The following is a 19,011-nucleotide window of genomic DNA, read 5'->3' as shown; positions in this document are numbered from 1 at the left end:
GCACATACAAAACTGGGGGAAAGAATTTGAAAAAAAAAATAAAAACACATGTGTATGTATATGTAAATCACTTTGCTGTACACCTAGAACACAACATTGTTAATCAACTATACTTCAATATAAAGTAAAAATACTTTAAATTTTATTTCATCAGAGACTAGTAGTTTGGGGCTTCCCTAGCAGTCCAATGGTTGACTCCCCTTCCAATGCAAGGGGCATGAATTCTATCCCTGGGTGAGGATATAAGTTCTCACATGCTATACAGCATGGTCAAATATATACCTATTACATGTAAAATAGTTAGTAGGAAGTTGCTATAACACAGGGAGCCCAGTCTGGAGCTCTGTGATGGCCCAGAGGGGTGGGATGGGAGGGGAGGGAGGCTTAGGGGAGAGGGAATATATATAATTATGACTGGTTTGCATTGTTGTATGGCAGAAACATTGATGTAAAGCAATTTTCCAATTAAAAAATTTTTTTAAGAATTGAAAAAAAGTCACCCCCCCAAATTTTTTTCAAAAAACTTCTTAAAAAGAAAAAAAAGCTGTAGTTTGCATTGTAAAAACGCTCCCATTTCTTGTTGGGGAAAAAAATAAAGTACCCATTTATTTTAAATGTAACCCTACTAATAAAAAAAAAACTACTTGGGACAGATATTTTGCAAATTATCCAACACTAATACACATATCTCTTGAGAGTCCCTTGGACTGCAAGGAGATCCAACCAGTCCATTCTGAAGGAGATCAGCCCTGGGATTTCTTTGGAAGGAATGATGCTAAAGCTGAAACTCCAGTACTTTGGCCACCTCAGGTGAAGAGCTGACTCATTGGGAAAGCCTCTGATGCTGTGGGGGATTGGGGGCAGGAGGAGAAGGGGACAACAGAGGATGAGATGGCTGGATGGCATCACCGACTCGATTCACGTGAGTCTCAGTGAACTCCGGGAGTTGGTGATGGACAGGGAGGCCTGGCATGCTGCGATTCATGGGGCTGCAAAGAGTCAGACACGACTGAGCAACTGAACTGAATACACATATCATACAATAACGTTTCTTCTTCTTCAGGTAACAGAAAATAGCTTATTATAGGACCTGAAAACATTGTATATTTTCTGTAGAGACTTATTACTAACTTTTGATGACGTGAAAATTACTTCAAAAAATCATTTTTAAGTTTTCAGACGTCTCTGTTTTCCCTCAGGTCAATTACGATACTTGAACAAGATGAAGGGAGAAAAGTTTTGATTGGAGAAGTGAAGTCAAAAGGCACCTGGAGCTGAAGGAAGTCTCACAGGGGCAAACACTGGTCCTTCCTCTCACCTTTCCCCAAGTTGTGTAAAAGACTGAGGAGAAAAGAGAGCAGGAGCTCCCCCGTCTGGAGACACCGAAAAACAGCAGGTGGGGGCAGAGAGCGGCGTAAGAAAGGCTTGTCTCTCCAGAGAACTACAGAGCCATCTGTCTGGAAAATTCGAGATGACAGGCCTCTGCCTCTAAGTATTTGGTAAGTCTCCCTACTGTACAGCAACCTCTGTTTCTTCCTTTCTTTTTATTACCGTATTATTAATCCATCTTGTTCTTTTTTCTTGTTCTTTATCCTTTTAAGTTCAACTCAAAGAATGAACTGACAAGTTGAGAATCATTTATTATTCAGATTATAGAACTTAAAAGTCTCTGGTTCACTTTTAAACATTATGAGTCAGAAAAAACACCGGAATTTTTCTTTTATGGCTCTCATCTTTAACAATATATTTTGCATACATATATAATGAGCACTTCTAAAATCTGAGAACATTAACAAATGTCATCTGAAGGCTTATATATGAAGGATCACCAAAAACAACTGATAAGAGTGGCAAAATCAATGTCATAAGCAAATTTCACAACTAAATGAAGTATTATTGTCAATACATAAAATCTCCTGTAAACCACTGACTTCAGCTTTCTTTCTGGGTTTAGGCACATTCTGAAAAACAATCAGTAGCGTGAGCTTTTGAACTGCTTAGCAACTTCTATTCAGCAACTTTAGAAATACTTAATAAGCCAGTTTTTAAATGGCAGACCAATACGCAAACATCCTATGAACCTGGCTAATGCACCAAGGTCTGAAAAGGAACCTGAAAAAGTAGGGCTCTTCCCCATCTCCTTGCTAATGGCTTGAGAAAGTCTAAAAGAGCAGAGAACACAGATGAAACCAGGAGAACTCATTACTTCTCTTACTCGAGAATGGTCTCTCCACAAGGACATTTCTGTTTTCAGGAGAATATGGACACAGTGCAACATTAAAAGACCAGCAAGTCAACCTGGATTAACCAGCCCTGTGTTTGCAGAAACTACTGCTTAGTGCCCCTTCTCCAGGATTAAGATGATTTTTACAGAATATAAAGCAGTATAAATTTGACCAGAATTTCACCAAAAATTTCTGGGAAAAGTCATGCTACAAAAAGCAAACAATCATAATCAGTACTGCAGAAATACAAATATTTCTTCCTTTAAAGACTGAAAATAAGACCATTAGATAACAAAAACATATGAGAGATTCTGAGATATGCTTACTATAAAGTATCATAAAGTTATAGAAAAAAATTAGAGACTGCTTTATGTTTCTACCCTGGGTATTATTAAACTACATAAGTACTGTGGTTTAAGAACTCTTTTATTCACTTAAATATTTTTTTGAGTACCTACTGCATGTGAAGCAATGTGCCGAGCATGGGAAGGAGGACAGAAATGAGAATGCCTCTTCCCTTACAGAAACCATCAGCCTAGAAAAGATGTGATAAAGATACATAACTACCGTCAAATGTCACAGGAGATTCATGGATAAAATGATCGAGTTCAGAAGATGAAGGGATTTCTTTTGAATGGGTGGCAGGAGGTGGAGAGCCTGAACTGTGGTACTGAGAGAGCTGGATATACAGAAGGAATAGACCAGAGACTACTGCAAAGATCAAACTGAGAGTTAGCAGCTAACATGCACTCGAGACAAGGGAGAGAGGATGGAAAGACAAAAGCTAAGGATTTGGGGCTGGGAACATGTGAAATTGGAAGTAACTACAGGAAATCCTGATACAGATTTGGAGGGCATGGAAGAGCAGAGTTGGAGATGGAGAGTTGGGAATCACCCAGCCACGGGCACTGTGGAAGCCTAGATACTCCCAAGTGAGAAACGAAGGTCCATTCTTGAAAAGACGTGATGGGGAGCAAACGAGAGAGAGCTGAGGAACAGTGAAAGACAAGAAAAGAATAGTTGGAGAATAAAATGCTTGAAAGATGAGAAAAAACATTTAAAGAAGACAGAGGCAATCAAAAACAGCAAACGGTGCAAAGATCAAACAGGATGACTAAGGAGAAGCCACTGTTGACTGGCTACGAATTGATAAAGCACTTCCAAACAGAAGCAGAATGTAAGGTGGTAGTTTTGAGAGGAGGCTCTTCTTGACCAAACTTTAGTTAGGCTCCTCTAAGACTTCCCTGGTGGCTCAGACGGTAAAGCGGGAGACCCAGGTTCGATCCGTGGGTCGCGAAGATCCTCTGGAGAAGGAAATGGAAACCCACTCCAGCACTCTTGCCTGGAAAATCCCATGGACAGAGTAGCGGACAGAGGAGCCTGGTAGGCTACAGTCCATGGGGTCCCAAAGACTTGGACACGACTGAGCGACTTCACTTTCACTTTCTAAGCCCATTTGTTAAGGGCTTAACCTTGACCCCCAGCCTTATCAGGCCTGCACTGCCCAGTTTAAGCAAGAATTCTAAGTCACTTTAGAAAGAATCCCCCACCCTTGATATCCAATCCCTCCTGATATCTTAATCAAATTCCTTGCCCCTCACTCCTGATATCTGACCACCTGGCCTGCCCTCAGCAAAATCCTGTTAGGTCAGTTTAACAGGAACTCCCCCTACCCTTGGTTCCTCTTAGTAATTCTCCATCCACTGACCAACCCCCACCAACCTGCTCCTTGACTTATAAAACCCCACTTGTTCTCATATTCAGAGTTAAGCCTCATCTCTCTTGCCTACTGTCATGGTCTTGACACCCACTGCAAATAGTCTTGATGAAAGTCTTCCTTGTTGTTTTAAGTGTCAGAACAGTTTTTCCTTTCACAGTTGTCAATCTTTTTTCACTAGAGAATGAATGACATTCACAAATGCATGATAATCAATTATGATAAAATACAGTGGCTGGGAAGAGAGGGTATAGAGGAGAGTGAAAGAGCAGTTGTGCAGAAAGAAGAGGTGGGGCACATCAAAGCCGTTTGAATAGATCTCTGGTAAGAAGAAGGCCAATAAAAACTCAGGACTGCTTGCAATGTGAGGGTTCCAAAGTCAAGGAAATGCTTTCTCACACGGAACAGGAAAGCACAGCGGTCATCAGGAGGAAACCACCCAGGATTCAGGGGAGAGGAAGAAACTGATACAACACAAGAGAAAAAGGAATGCCCACGCTCACTATTTTCAATCCCCTTGCATTGTATTCTTCTGGAAACCACCTCAAATTCTTTCTTGAACAATGAGAGGTATTAATAAGTAATAAACAAAAGTTTAAAATCTTTCCACTTAAAAATATGAATGCTGAAACTGTTGTTTTTATCTGCTCTTCTAATAAATACACCAAAACTAACAGGAATGTTCCTGTAGCACACAAATTTATGATTATGAGAAAAAGATAATACTATTTTTATCTTCAGACTTCTAAAAGGTTGTTAGCCATTTTCATACTGAATTTCGATTCAATTCCAATTCAATTTGATTATGTTCCCTACTGTGAGGGTAAAACATGAACAAACCAAGCTAAATTATGTACAACTCTTTTGTACTATTGAAATGAAAATGAACAATAGTTTAATGAACTAGAATTTGTTATCTAATTATACCAAATAATTTAGAAACATCTGCTGGTGGTTAGTAATACTACAGTTAAATCTCAAAGAATCTGCTCCTAGAGAGATTTCCATTTTATCCAAGCCTCTGTGAGCTTTCAGTTGGGGATTCCATACAAAGAGTGTGGAATCAAGGGATGGTATAACAATTTATTTTTTTTTAATCAACAAATGAACAAAAAATTATGAAAAATAGAGGGTGTATATCATATATATTTGGGCCTGAAAATTAACTTCCAAATATAATAAATATAGTAGACTACTGTAACATCGAACATGCATTCAAACATTTCTTGCTGAGCTATTAAGTAGTCAGGCTGTCTGAGGAGGCCTTATAAATAACTGTGAAAAGAAGAGAAGCGAAAAGCAAAGGAGAAAAGGAAAGATATAAGCATCTGAATGCAGAGTTCCAAAGAATAGCAAGGAGCAATAAGAAAGCCTTCCTCAGCGATCAATGCAAAGAAATAGAGGAAAATAGAATGGGAAAGACTAGAAATCTCTTCAAGAAAATTAGAGAGACCAAGGGAACATTTTATGCAAAGATGGGCTCGATAAAGGACAGAAATGGTATGGACCTAACAGAAGCAGAAGATATTAAGAAGAGGTGGCAAGAATACACAGAAGAATTGTACAAAAAAAGATCTTCACGACCAAGATAATCACGATGGTGTGACCACTCACTTAGAGCCAGACATCCTGGAATGTTAAGTTAAGTGGGCCTTAGAAAGCATCACTACGAACAAAGCTAGTGGAGGTGATGGAATTCCAGTTGAGCTATTTCAAATCCTGGAAGATAATGCTGTGAAAGTGCTGCACTCAATATGCCAGCAAATTTGGAAAACTTAGCAGTGGCCACAGGACTGGAAAAGGTCAGTTTTCATTCCAATCCCAAAGAAAGGCAATGCCAAAGAACGCTCAAACTACCTCACAATTTCACTCATCTCACATGCTAGTAAAGTAATGCTCAAAATTCTCCAAGCCAGGCTTCAGCAATACGTGAACTGTGAACTTCCAGATGTTCAAGCTGGTTTTAGAAAAGGCAGAGGAACCAGAAATCAAATTGCCAACATCTGGCTGGATCATGGAAAAAGCAAGAGAGTTCCAGAAAAACATCTATTTCTGCTTTATTGACTATGCCAAAGCCTTTGACTGTGTGGATCACAAGGAACTGTAGAAAATTCTGAAAGAGATGGGAATACCAGACCACCTGACCTGCCTCTTGAGAAACCTGTATGCAGGTCAGGAAGCAACAGTTAGAACTGGACATGGAAAACAGACTGGTTCCAAATAGGAAAAGGAGTACGTCAAGGCTGTATACTGTCACCCTGCTTATTTAACTTATATGCCGAGTACATCATGAGAAACGCTGGGCTGGAAGAAGCACAAGCTAGAATCGAGATTCCTGGGAGAAATATCCATAACCTCAGATATGCAGATGACACCACCCTTATGGCAGAAAGTGAAGAGGAACTAAAAAGCCTCTTGATGAAAGTGAAGGAGGAGAATGAAAAAGTTGGCTTAAAGCTCAACATTCAGAGAACTAAGATCTTGGCATCTGGTCCCATCACTTTATGGCAAATAGATGGGCAAACAGTGGAAACAGTGCCAGACTTTTAGTTTTGGGGGCTCCAAAATCACTGCAGATGGTGATTGCAGCCATGAAATTAAAAGATGCTTACTCCTTGGAAGGAAAGTTATGACCAACCTAGATAGCATATTCAAAAGCAAAGACATTACTTTGCCAACAAAGGTCCATCTAGTCAAGGCTATGGTTTTTCCAGTGGTCATGTATGGATGTGAGAGTTGGACTGTGAAGAAAGCTGAGCACTGAAGAATTGATGCTTTTGAACTGTGGTGTTGGAGAAGATTCTTGAGAGTCCCTTGGACTGCAAGGAGATCCAACCAGTCCATCCTAAAGGAGATCAGTCCTGGGTGTTCATTGGAAGGACTGATGCTAAAGCTGAAACTCCAATACTTTGGCCACCTCATGCAGAGGTGACTCATTGGAAAAGACTCTGATGCTGGGAGGGATTGGGGGCAAGAAGAAAAGGGGACGACAGAGGATGAGATGGCTGGATGGCATCACCGACTTGATGGACATGAGTTTGAGTAAACTCCGGGAGTTGGTGATGGACAGGGAGGCCTGGCGTGCTGCAATTCATGGGGTCGCAAAGAGTTGGACACAACTGAGCGACTGAACTGAACTGATACATCAATGATGGTGAAAGTAAAAATTGCTCAGTCGTGTCCAACTCTTTGTGACCCCATGGACTATACAGTCCATGGAATTCTCCAGGCCAGAATACTGGATCGGTTAGCCTTTCCCTTCTCCGGGGGATCTTCCCATCCCAGAGATCAAACCCAGGTCTCCCACACTGCAGGTGGATTCTTTACCAGCTGAGCCATAAGGGAAGCCCAACAGTAGTGGAGTGGGTGACCTATCCCTTCTCCAGTGGATGTTCCCAATCCAGGAATCGAACTGGGGTCTCCTGCATTGCAGGTGGATTCTTTACCAACCGAGCCATGGGGGAAGCCCTCAACCATGCAGCGGTTGTTAAAGACAGAAGAAATACACAGCTTTCCCATTAGAGAACTTCATCTAATGGGTTATACAGGGGAATACAAACTAACCATTATATCACATGATACATGCCAGGGCAGATGGGCATACAGCACTACCTGTGCAGAAAAGGTGCTGTGATGATCACTCAGTTGTGTCTGACTGTTTGTGACCCCAAGGAATGTGGCCCATCAGGCTCTTCTGTCCGTGGAACTCTCCAAGGAAGAATATTGGAGTGGGTAGCCATTCCCTTCTTCAGGGCATCTTCCCAATCCAGGAATCAAACCCCAGTCTTCTGCATTGCAGGCAGATTCTTTATCATCTGAGCCACCAGGTAAGCCGTTATTAACTCATAAAGACCTCTTAAAAGAGATGACTATTCAAGGTGAGTTTTGCAAGATGTGTAGAAGGTAGTTAAGGCAAAGAAAGGCTTGCAAAATGATGCCACAGCCACACTGGGTACAATCCCTTCTGGAAACATCCCGTTGTTCAGCATGCCTGAAACACAACCTCTGAGGAGGGGATGAGAGACAAAACCAAACAGGCAGGGCATTTGGACTTAATGGTGATGAGGGCTCACTGGAGGATTTCAGGTAAAGAAGCAAACGGACATGAGTTTGGGTAAACTCCGGGAGTTGGTGATGGACAGGGAGTCCTGGTGTGCTGCAGTTCATGGGGTCATAAACAGTCGGATGAGACTGAGCAACTGAACTGAATAAATTTCTAAAAAGCAGGTCTGTTGGGGCTGGTGCACTGGGATGACCCAGAGGGATGGTATGGGGAGGGAGGAGGGAGGAGGGTTCAGGATGGGGAACACATGTATACTTGTGGCGGATTCATTTCAATATTTGGCAAAACTAATACAATTTTGTAAAGTTTAAAAACAAAATAAAATTAAAAAAAAAAAAAAAAGCAGGTCTGAGTTTCCAGTTATGGACTCTAATATAAATAACCCAAAATAATAAACGAGGAATAAAGATAAATGTTTAAACTGAGTCAAGGCTCTCGAGTGGCTCAGTGGTAAAGAATCCACCTGCCAATGCAGGAGACACAAAAGACATGGGTTCAATCCCTGGGTCAGGAAGATCATTGAAGGAAGAAATGGCAACTCACCCTAGTATTCTTGCCTGAAGAATTGCATGGACAGAGGAGCCCAGTGAGCCACAGTCCATGGGGCTGCAAAGAGTCAGACATGACTGCTCATGCACACAAGGTTGTTCACAGGTAAGTATATAGAGTAACAGTCCATTATTAAATGTTTGTTCTTCATTCACTTAGTAACTCAATAAATTTGGACTGAGCACCTACTATGTGCCAGCCATTGAGTTTACACTCCTTAATACTTTTAAGTGCCATGAGGACTGAGGCTAGATCTGCTTATATTCTGGATGACCTCCCAAAGGAGAAGCATTGCCGGTTGGCCAGTGTTCTGTTTTTGTTTTTGTTTTGTTTTACATTTTCAGAGCGTATGAAAAAGTACCAAGCGTCCAGCACTATCAGAAGTCTATCTGGTCACTGAACCAGGTCTCAAGCATTCTCAAAGTCTACAGTGGCCTGTGGCAAGTATTTAACCACACATACAAGCAGAAATATTGCAGAACCACTTTTTCAAGTGGGTTGACAGACTTGTGAAATAAACAAATGGAGAAACTCTGCTGATATCTTGGATCTTTGCTAGTATTTACAGTAAGTGACAAAATTAGCTACTATGTATCTTCAATGACTATATTAAGAATCTTAGATACATGATCTCATTTATTTCTGAAGGAAATTAACAGCTCCTGATGAGATATACGGAAAATGAGACTAGAACATCTAGCTGACACCTGGCAGAGAAAGGATTCAAGGCAGCTCTTACTTCAAAATCTAAGCCTTTTCCTCCACACCACATGCTATGGAAGTAGCCACTACAGGCTTTTGATTTCACTCAGAGTGAAATCTGAAGTCCTCACTGAGGTGTACTGACAGGGCCCTCATAGTCTTTGACCCCAGCACCCCTCAGCCACCAGACGCCTCTCTGCCCTGACCTGCCAGCACTTCGGCTGGCTCACTCTGCTCCAGCCACGCTGCCCTTCTTCCTGTTTCTCAGAATGGCTAAGCACACCCCTGGCTTAAAGCCTGTTCCATGAGGCGATTCCCCATCTTCATGTAACTCTTTCCCTTACTTCCTTCAGATCTCTGCTCAAAATCCACCTTTGCCGTGAGGCTTTCCCTGACCACAGCTTGCCCCATCCTCTGCACCCTGCTTCATTTTTCTTCACAGCCTGAGCCCTCTGGCACATTATACATTTTCCTCTGCGCCCTCAACTGCAAATATAATTTCCTTGAGGATAGGAACTAATAAATACCTGGCATATATTAGGCTCTCGATTCATCAAACATGAGTAAACAAATCACTGAACAGGAAAACACACCCCAGGCCTCAGAGCTACTCCTCAGGAAAATTATGAAAGAGTACATTCCTGTTTCTGCTTCCTTCTCCCACTCTACTGTCCACTCCTTCTCCCTCATGCCAGATGTCCTGAGCTTTTATTCACACCACCACCTACAACATGGGTCCCTCTTACTAATGCCCCGCTCTCCAGACAAACACTTCTGCACTTTCTTTTCTCTTACAGTGTAGTTCCCTCAGTCAAAATGCTTGCTTGTCTTACTACTTTAAGATCTTCAGTCCATAAATTAAAATCATTCTTCCATGCATATGATGATAAGCGCCTATATTTAGCATGCTATTCCTTAACAGGTAATATACTAAAAAAAAATCATGCTTTAATTTTAATATAATGGTGTAAAATTCATTCACCATAAAAGGCCTGCAGGGAAAAGTATTTCAATCAGGCAGATATTTATACATCCCTTAAATGCACAGCTACCACCTATCTGCTGTCTGTCCCACCTAGTACAAGCAATTTCAAATCCTAAAAAGCATCTCTGACAAAGTAATGTCACACCCATTAAGGACGTGAAAAACAAAGTTCTGTAGAAGAGGTACAAGATAGAAAGAATAAGGGCTGAAGCTATGTGCTAATTGCAGAAATGGGAAAATCAGGCAAGTGTAGCAGTTTAAAGAAGAGGATCCGTTCTGTTTTTGAAATGTCAAGTTTGTGGTCAGAAAGATCTATCTATGCCAGCAAGATAATATATTTCTTGAACAACACCCTTTTTCTGTTTGCTTTACACCATGAAATATATAAGGTAAAAGGTCAGAGTGGAAAGGGAAAGGAGCCACTTTCAGAGCAGCTGGGTGTAACACAATGAGGTGGCCCCACACCACCATTAGCTGGCAGCAGGCCGGGCCTGACTCATCTTCCCTTCTCCCACAAACTGCTTCACTGTCAGCAGTAACTCTTTCCAAGAAGTGCCTGCTTTTCTAAATTTAAAACAACCATTCAAAACAGGTAGGGGTAGTTTAACCTATCAGTTCTTGGGGTTTTGTTCCTTGGGGAAAAAAAGGAAAAAAAGACTTTCTAAAAACATGGACAGTTCTAAAGGTTCCTGAATATAAAACCACTCTTTTAAAAACAGTCTCAGATTTCTGGCTTTTACAGTTTAACTGAAGTGAATTTTCCTTCCATTCATTCTGATTTCCTACCCTCCTCCCACAATTTTATTAATACAATCTTACGTTGAGATATAATCCACATATCATAAAATTCACCCTTTTAGACTATACAAAGCAATGCTTTTCAGGATATTCACAAAGTACTCATCCTTCTTTTTAAATGTAAGGAGCTAAATTAGGAATGTATATTTGTAACTTTATTTTGTCAGACATGATTCTTTTTTTAATATCACTTTCCAATGTAAAATATGGTCACATCGTTCTGCTTTCTTAGTTTTCCTACTTTGCTATTTTAAGTACAGCAGGATTATATTAATATATTAAAAAATCAAAGTTTGCAGGAATCATTTCCTATGTAAGAATGATTTATGACCAGTAATAGGTTGTAAGGCCAGGCTTGAAAATTTGTCTTGCATTGGGTTAGAAATTAAGTACAGTGATTTCATTTAGTTTATTCTGAGTGTAAAAGTTGCTCAGTTATGTCCAACTCTTTGCAACCCTATAGACTGTAGCCTCCCAGCTCTTCAGTGCATGGAATTCTCCAGGCAAGAATACTGGAGTGGGTAGCCATTTCCTTCTCTAGGGCATCTTCCTGACCCAGGGATGGAACCTGGGTCTCCTGCAGTGCAGGCAGATTCTTTACCATCTGAGCCACCAGGGAAGCCCCTTTAGTTTATATATTACAGATAAAAAAAAGTGTTTTAAAGGTACTGTTACTGATCTTTATATAAAACTGAGAAAACACCAATTCCCCATATCAGGGGATATTATTATTACTGGATGGACTTTGAGAAAAGCTACGCATACCCCAGACCAATCAAGGAACTCTGTGTTATAGCTGCTTTCAAGATGAAGCACACTGTTAAAACTTAGGTTAAACCAATCTGGTGAAAAAATGCATAACTTATTATATCTATGTCACTCCTTCAGAATTATGTGACATTAAAACAATATTTTTCTAATTCTCTTATGATTGCTTTAGATTAGTCTCAAACATGTATTCTCAACAGAGGTAAGCCTGCCCTCAAGGGAGCAAAACTTGGCTTCCAGGGGTCAAAGAAAAATTACTCTCTTTACACATAAAGCAAATATACATACAGTCCATAAACAGAATCTTGGTATTAAAGTTTCACGGAGAGATCAATTACAAAAAAATGCGTAAAAGACTTCTTACAGAAGGTGACTTAAAAAAACAGTTGAGAAATACTGATCTCAAAGAAACTAAAACTCTTAATAAATACATTAAAACTTTGTCATTACACTTATCACTATCTTCTAAGATTAGAATGCTTACAGGATGGTTATTTCAGGGACAGATGTGACTCAAGATGGCAACCACCAATATTCCCCTTACACTGTACACAGATGGTGACTATCAGAGTTATAACAACTATAATTTTTTTCTCTCTCTTACATAGTCAAGTCTCCAAACATTAAAAGAAAACATTTTAAGCTGAGACTTTAGGCTTCTGACACCAGTAAAAGAAAGAATATGGACAAGCATTTAAGTAAGGATGGTGATTTTAATGACAGTTAAAAAGATGACGCATTCTAAGAAAAGTAGCTGGGCTTTCAATATCAGACCACCCTGCTGCTTCTCATATTCTTTGATGAGCAATATCTGAAAAATTAAAATGGCAACAGAGAGTATATTCAAGTGGACGTTTCCTATAAAATGAGCTTTTGGGCAAATAAATCATACTGAAAATGTGCAGTTGTCTGCCAGGACAGCCATGGAAGTCAGAAAATTTCCTAACTGTATCACAAAGAATCCTCCATCCCTATTTAACTGCTCCAAAGTCTCTCTGTAAAGATACCCACAGACAGGTGTGTCAGGATAGTGAACGATGCCAAATAAAGCAGCATAATGAAGGGCTTCCATGGGAGTAGGAGAGACTGAGGAAAGAATGTAAGAAATTACAGCGAAATCCTAAATATCAGAAGGGATCGACGGCAGTGATGATGGTGACTACATGGTAAGAAGAAAAAAGGGGGCGGGGTGGGGCGAGCAGGGGCAATGCCAGAGCCAATTCTACCCAGAGAGTTATTCAAGTTTGGCTAGCTTAGCCCAGCTGAATTATAACTGAGTTCCCAATCTCACCAGCTGTCCTGGGCTATAAACCAGAGCTCCATTTAGCTATAAATGGCAGAAATTCCTGCCAAGTGATGACCTGACAGGATGTTTTTCCCCCAGTTCTATCAACTAGGGCTCTACTAGTGCAGCAAATCAGGATATTCTGGCTGGGACATCAGCCCCAAAATCCTAAACTAGATGATCTGAGACTTTCCCTCTAGCCCAGCAACTGCTGGACAACATGTACTTCTCTGCCAGAGAAGTTCTAACAAAGCCCAGACGGAATTAGGTAGCTAGGTGCGAACACTGTAGTTCTGGAATGTCGGCTCTAACGCAGGGACCGTGTTTCCTGCCCACTGCTAGAGGTTTGTCAAATCAGGAAGGAAAGGCAAGTGACCAGAATATGAACTACATTTGGAGAGTTTTTAGGATTTGAGGATTTAAAAATTATTTGTATTTATGCTGATGACTGGTTCACTTGAAAGATGAAAAAAAAAGTTCGCTAATTCCTGGACCGTCAACAGCACTCATTTTCAACCCCCAAATAAGACTGTGAAATCATGATGGACTGGGATCTGGTTCTTCCATCCAGAATAAAAAGGAAATTTGCACTAAAAATGTCCTTTTAAGCAGCAAAGGTGATTAACAGTGAAGACAATATATAAAACAGTCTTCACTCTTCAGCTTAATTTGACAGGTGTTTTACTAAGTTCCTATAACACACGGGTTATAAAATGTATAAAAATGTACAAAAAAATGTATATAAATGTCAAAAATGTATTAGGTAATTTTAGAGGCTCCCTTTTTTAAAAAATGAATCTAACTTTCACTAAAAGTTTTTCCTATAAAAAGATCATTTTTTACAATTATTAAAAAAAAAAAAACCTGGATGGAAATGTAAAACATAAAGCAAAAACACTAAGACTCTATTGCTGGCTGCTATGCACCAACTGTGTCCTCCCCAAAAGTTCATATGTTGAAGCCCTAACCTGCAATGTGATGGTATTTGGAGATGGACCTTTGGAAGGTATTTAGGATTAGATGAAGTCAGGAAGGTGAGGTCCTCATGATGGGATTAGTGCCCTTATAAGAAGAGACTGGAGAAGGCAATGGCACCCCACTCCAGTACTCTTGCCTAGAAAATCCCGTGGATGGAGGAGCCCAGTAGGCTGCAGTCCATGGGGTCGCTCAGAGTCAGACAGGACTGAGCTACTTCACTTCCACTTTTTACCTTCATGCATTGGAGAAGGAAATGGCAACCCACTCCAGTATTCTTGCCTGGAGAATCCCAGGGACAGGGGAGCCTGGTGGGCTGCCGTCTATGGGGTCGCACACAGTCGGACACGACTGAAGCGACTTAGCAGCAGTAGCAGCAGCAAGAAGAGACCAGAAAGCTGCTTTCCGTCTCTCTCCATCATGTAAGGACAAAGCAAGAAGATGGATATATGCAAGCCAGAAAGGGGGCCCTCATGAGGAAGTAAACCAAATGACACCTTGGTCTCAGACTTCCCAGCTTCCAACACTGTGAGAAATAAATGGCTGTTGAGTAAGCCACCCAGGTTTTGCTATTTTACTACAGCAGCCCAACCAGCCTTAACTGCTTAACCAACTAACACACCCAACATACACAAGACAGTGTCCTGGCAGTGGTTACTTCCAGGAAGCTTAGGTAGAAACTCTATGGAACTCTGATCATGATGAATAGAAGGTCACACTCGTCTAGTGTTTTGTTCCTAACTCATCTCATAGAACTTTATTTCATTGTTCCTCAGTTCTAAGTTGGTTATTAAGAAGAGATATGAGGCACTTCTAAGGCCAATTAATTAAAAAGTAGTAATATCTAAAGTAAAATCCATTTCTTCTAACCCTTGGAGACCACTCTTAGCATATTCAAAGAACTATTTTGAACTGAGCAAGTTTGAGCCAATCTACTATTTATCATTAATGTAAAAGTTCTCAAACTTTAACGTGTAAGAATCACAAGGGAGTTCCTCTAAAAATGCAGATTCTGTGGGTCTCTGGACAAAGGAATCTACATTTTAAACAGACATCTCAGATGACTGATGAGTGGTGTGCAACTGCACTTGAGATCAACGGTTGCTCTATCATTACTTAGAAAATAGCCTCTGCACAGAGATATACTTTGCTTTACAACAGAGAAATAGTCTTAAAAATTGTAACCAAATTGGATTTTTAAACCAAATTCTATTTTCCCACAAGATGACTTTAAAACTTTAAAGACACTTTATTCATCCTGAGAGGTGGGAGTGGTTTCACCTTCCTCAAGAGGTCAAATTCCATGCTCTTCCTTTTCTCGCCTCCCCTTCAGTAAAGATTTAATAATTTAGGAATTCATTCAAAGGAGCCTCATCATATAGTCCATGTCTCCTCAATTTATCCATTTTATTCATTGAGAATGCCAGTCTTTTAAAAATCACTGATTTGTAAATTATATCTTTGAAAACAAACCTTGAAAATGCAGACTATCTCTTTAGAAAGGTAAATGAATTTAGGAAAAAATAGTTTTAAAGAGAATTTCCTACAGTAGGTTTTACCTCAAGGTACTAGCTACAACAGTGTAAGATAAATGCTTCTTCAAAAGAAAGTATCAACTGTGAGTAAAGTGTTCCATTAAAGTTTAACTCTATACCAAAAAAGTTCACACTTAAGGAAATACTTCTTCTAAGTAATGCGTATTTGATACGAGAGATTGTAAAACAGGAGATTTTTATTATCCCTTTCAGAGAAAGGAGGAACATTTTTTAAAGCACTCATGGACAACCAACAAACACCAAATAAAAAATGTCATTTTTAGTACCATAGGTATTTGAGCAAAGTACATACAGTCCTAGACTGAAGATGGCAAACTATATTCTAGACTCAGTTTTGCCACAAAAAAGCCAGGAGCCCTCTGAGTCTAAACAACCTCTCTGGGTCTGAATTTAATTTTAAAAATAAAAGTAACTCCTTGATTCCAGTAGATTAATAAACTCTGACGTATTTACATGAAAAAGCATTGTGTCATGTGATGCCTGTAACGTGCTTGATCAAATGACATTGTTAAAATGTAACTGAAAACTTGACGTTGTGATTAACTTACTATCCTGGTAGCCATCAGGTACCTCTCATTGTACTTTTCTTTTTTGAAAAACTGAATACTTTGATCATCTAAATTTTCACATACTGAGTTTTCTTAAAGGAAAATACATATGTAACACAATCTGTTTTTGCAAAAGAAAATAAAGTATTTTTGGTCCTCCTTTCCAATCCATTGTCATTACAGACTTCTTGGGAGAGGGGGAAAAGCAAAACACCTTTAATTAACTGCTGAAACAATAGTGTCACAGAAACTACATCACAGAAATACTACTACTTTCGTAAAATGTTCAGAGATATACTGCTGAGATTATCTTCAATACCAACTTCCTTCTGTCTGCTCTCAAACGCATTAGAGCAAACATTTTCAATTTTAGCAAATATTAAAATAAGTTCACCACTTATTCTTGTTTTCAACGGAATATACCGAGGGCAAAAAATTCCCCCCAAATCCAACAGGAATCAACACACGCATTTGGCAATTGTAAGAAGGTTGGGATGCACAGACATCTTGGTCAAAATAAATAAACTTTCCAGGATCTTTATTTACCGACTTGAGAAACATAGGCTTGGAAACAGCCAGCTAACTTCGTTCCCAACTTGGCATCTTAGAGAACCCTCCGTTTACAAAACACACAGGGACCTCAGAGCCTCCCAGCCCAGAATTGGCCAGGGGAGCACACGCCCATCGGCCCTGCCTGGAGAGGAAACAATGGGAGAGGCGCGAAGGAGCTAGCCCGGCGCCCCGGGCGCCCCAACTCCCCTGCCACAGCCCGCGCCTGACACCGCCCGCGGCGTCCCTTCCCCAAGTGCCCCACCTCTGAGCCCCGGGGCGCGGCCCACCTGCAGCGGCGCGGGCAAAGGGCTGCACTTACCAAACAGGGTCAGGGCCATTGTAAAGGCGCTCGCCAACTGCTCGCCGCCGCCCGCCGGTCCAACGCGCTCCTCCCAGGCTGGCCGGAGATCACCTCATCGGCCCAACGCGCTCACACCTTGGAGGGAGCAAGGAATCGGAGGGGCGTGGTGGGGACGCGGGCGCGGGGAGGCTGCAGGCCGAGAGGCAGGGGGCCGCTGCAAGAAAAAAGTTATTCATGCGTTATTGTCAAGCGCACCCTGACACGGGGGAACCCGCTAGCCCTCGGCGAGCTGGCACTTGTCGCTGCCATCTGTGCAAAAGCGTAGCGCGCGCGGGCGCCGGTACCTACGAGGTGGGGAGGCTTGGCCGCGGCGCAATGGCAGGCGGAGAGGCGGCGCCGCAGTGGCGGCGACGGCGGGGAGAGGAGCAGCCTCGCAGAACCCCCGGCGGGGTGCGCTCACTCTGCATCCCGCGGCCTCGCAGACGCCATCTTGCGATAGCGTCTCCCACTGGATCCGCCGGCGCGCCTCCTCCCTTTTTCCCCTTGGGCGGCGGAGCCCCGTGCGTTCCCATGGCAACGGGCGCGCGCGGGGGCCGCGGGCGCCGGCCCCTCCTGCCCCGGGCCGCGAGGAGCCGCCCGAGCTGCTTGCCCCCGGGAGGCGGCCTCCCAGAGCCTGGCAGCAGCAGGGGCGGGGTGCGTTTTAGCTGAAATCCCAGGTTTTTCCTTGAATGGGATTTGTGGAGACGCAGAAAAAAGCTGTTACTCGAAAGAAGTCCCTGAAGGATGCTCCATGAATACAAGGACCCAGCCAGGGTCATCTGAGGATCGGGTTCGTGTGAGGATATTCCTTTCCCCTGGAGCCCTTGACCTGAAGCTGCAGGACCCAGGAAAGGAGCCTGGAGTCAAAACGGTGGCACTAAATGTTGCTTTCCCCTCCATTTGGATTTAGGAGACACTAAGAGTAGTTCTGGTCAGATTATCATATGTGAGGAAACAGGAGTCGGTTAAAAAGCATCTGGGAATACATAAAATAGTTTGCTATAAGCGTTTAAACCTAATTTTCTTCTTTTTACTTTACACCTCTTTGATACTGTCTGGGGTGGGGGTGGGGTGGGAATCAACATTTCTCACCGACTGGCACTTCTTTACCACAAAAGATTCTTCCCCTGAGCTTTTTGCATTTATCTGATAATCACTGGCAACATCCTTCTGTGATATTCTCTGATCGCCTCTGTCTTTGCCTTAATTAAGGAGAAGCCATATAACGCCTTGAGATTATCAGCCAAAAGATGTTCGTGAAAAGCTGAGTTATGATGGCTTTTTGTCGTTTTCATGTAATGTATTCAAGAATTCAGTAGTCTCTAGTTGCTATACTTGTTTCTTTTTTGTTTTAATCCTCCTTTTTTCTTGCTTCTCTGCTTAGGGATTTGATACTATTTCAATATCTAATCATGTAAGATTTTCTCTTTGGTTCTCATTTCTTCCTGGCTTTCAGTTCCCAGTTCCTCAGATTCCCTAATATCATTTTCCTTTTTACTTTAGAACTAATTATTTTAAGAATATTATATAAATATTTTTAATTTATCCTGAGGATCAAAATCATTATAAAAATGAAAATTACTCCTTCAAATAGAACCACAGTTAATTCATCATCCTTTCACAGCAGACTCAAAGATCAGAAGAAAAAGAAAAGCAGGTTGGAAGGAGGAGCCAGCCTTTTGTTTCGTATCAGTTAACTCAAGAAAAAAGAAATTGTAAAATAATCCAACATCAGTGGGCAAATATTTAAGATGCTATAGGCTTAAAATTTTCTGATGTAATCGAATGGCTCTCCTTTAGCCACTAATATTAACATAAATCTTGAAATCTCCAGAATTTTAAATCTTTAATGAAAAGGACTCGATTTTGAACAGGCTTTCTGCTCATGAAAAATTACAAGCACACAGTTCATGAAGATAAATGAGAAACTCAAGAAGGCTTTGTGGGA

The 19,011-nt window shown here is 41.3% G+C and overlaps 1 protein-coding gene across 3 annotated transcripts in view; it reads right to left on the bottom strand.

The window, feature by feature from the left end:
• CHN1 (chimerin 1) overlaps positions 1-17,537 on the bottom strand; it is a 202,448-nt gene extending 184,911 nt beyond the window's left edge. Inside the window, exons 1-2 of one of the 3 annotated variants that reach the window (XM_027557164.1) lie at positions 17,373-17,537; positions 17,043-17,238 (exon numbers count right to left, since the gene is read on the bottom strand). In XM_027557164.1, the coding sequence (XP_027412965.1) occupies positions 17,043-17,061 (19 nt within the window). In that variant the 5' untranslated portion in view covers positions 17,062-17,238; positions 17,373-17,537. Of the gene's footprint in view, positions 1-17,042; positions 17,239-17,368 lie in introns of all 3 variants that reach the window. The other 2 variants (XM_027557171.1, XM_027557180.1) reach the window with 2 other exon arrangements.
• Between the last annotated feature and the right edge of the window lie 1,474 nt (positions 17,538-19,011).

This window comes from Bos indicus x Bos taurus, chromosome 2, assembly GCF_003369695.1.
Source record: "Bos indicus x Bos taurus breed Angus x Brahman F1 hybrid chromosome 2, Bos_hybrid_MaternalHap_v2.0, whole genome shotgun sequence".
Lineage (NCBI taxonomy): Eukaryota > Metazoa > Chordata > Mammalia > Artiodactyla > Bovidae > Bos > Bos indicus x Bos taurus.
This window is presented reverse-complemented; position numbering and strand designations above follow the sequence as displayed.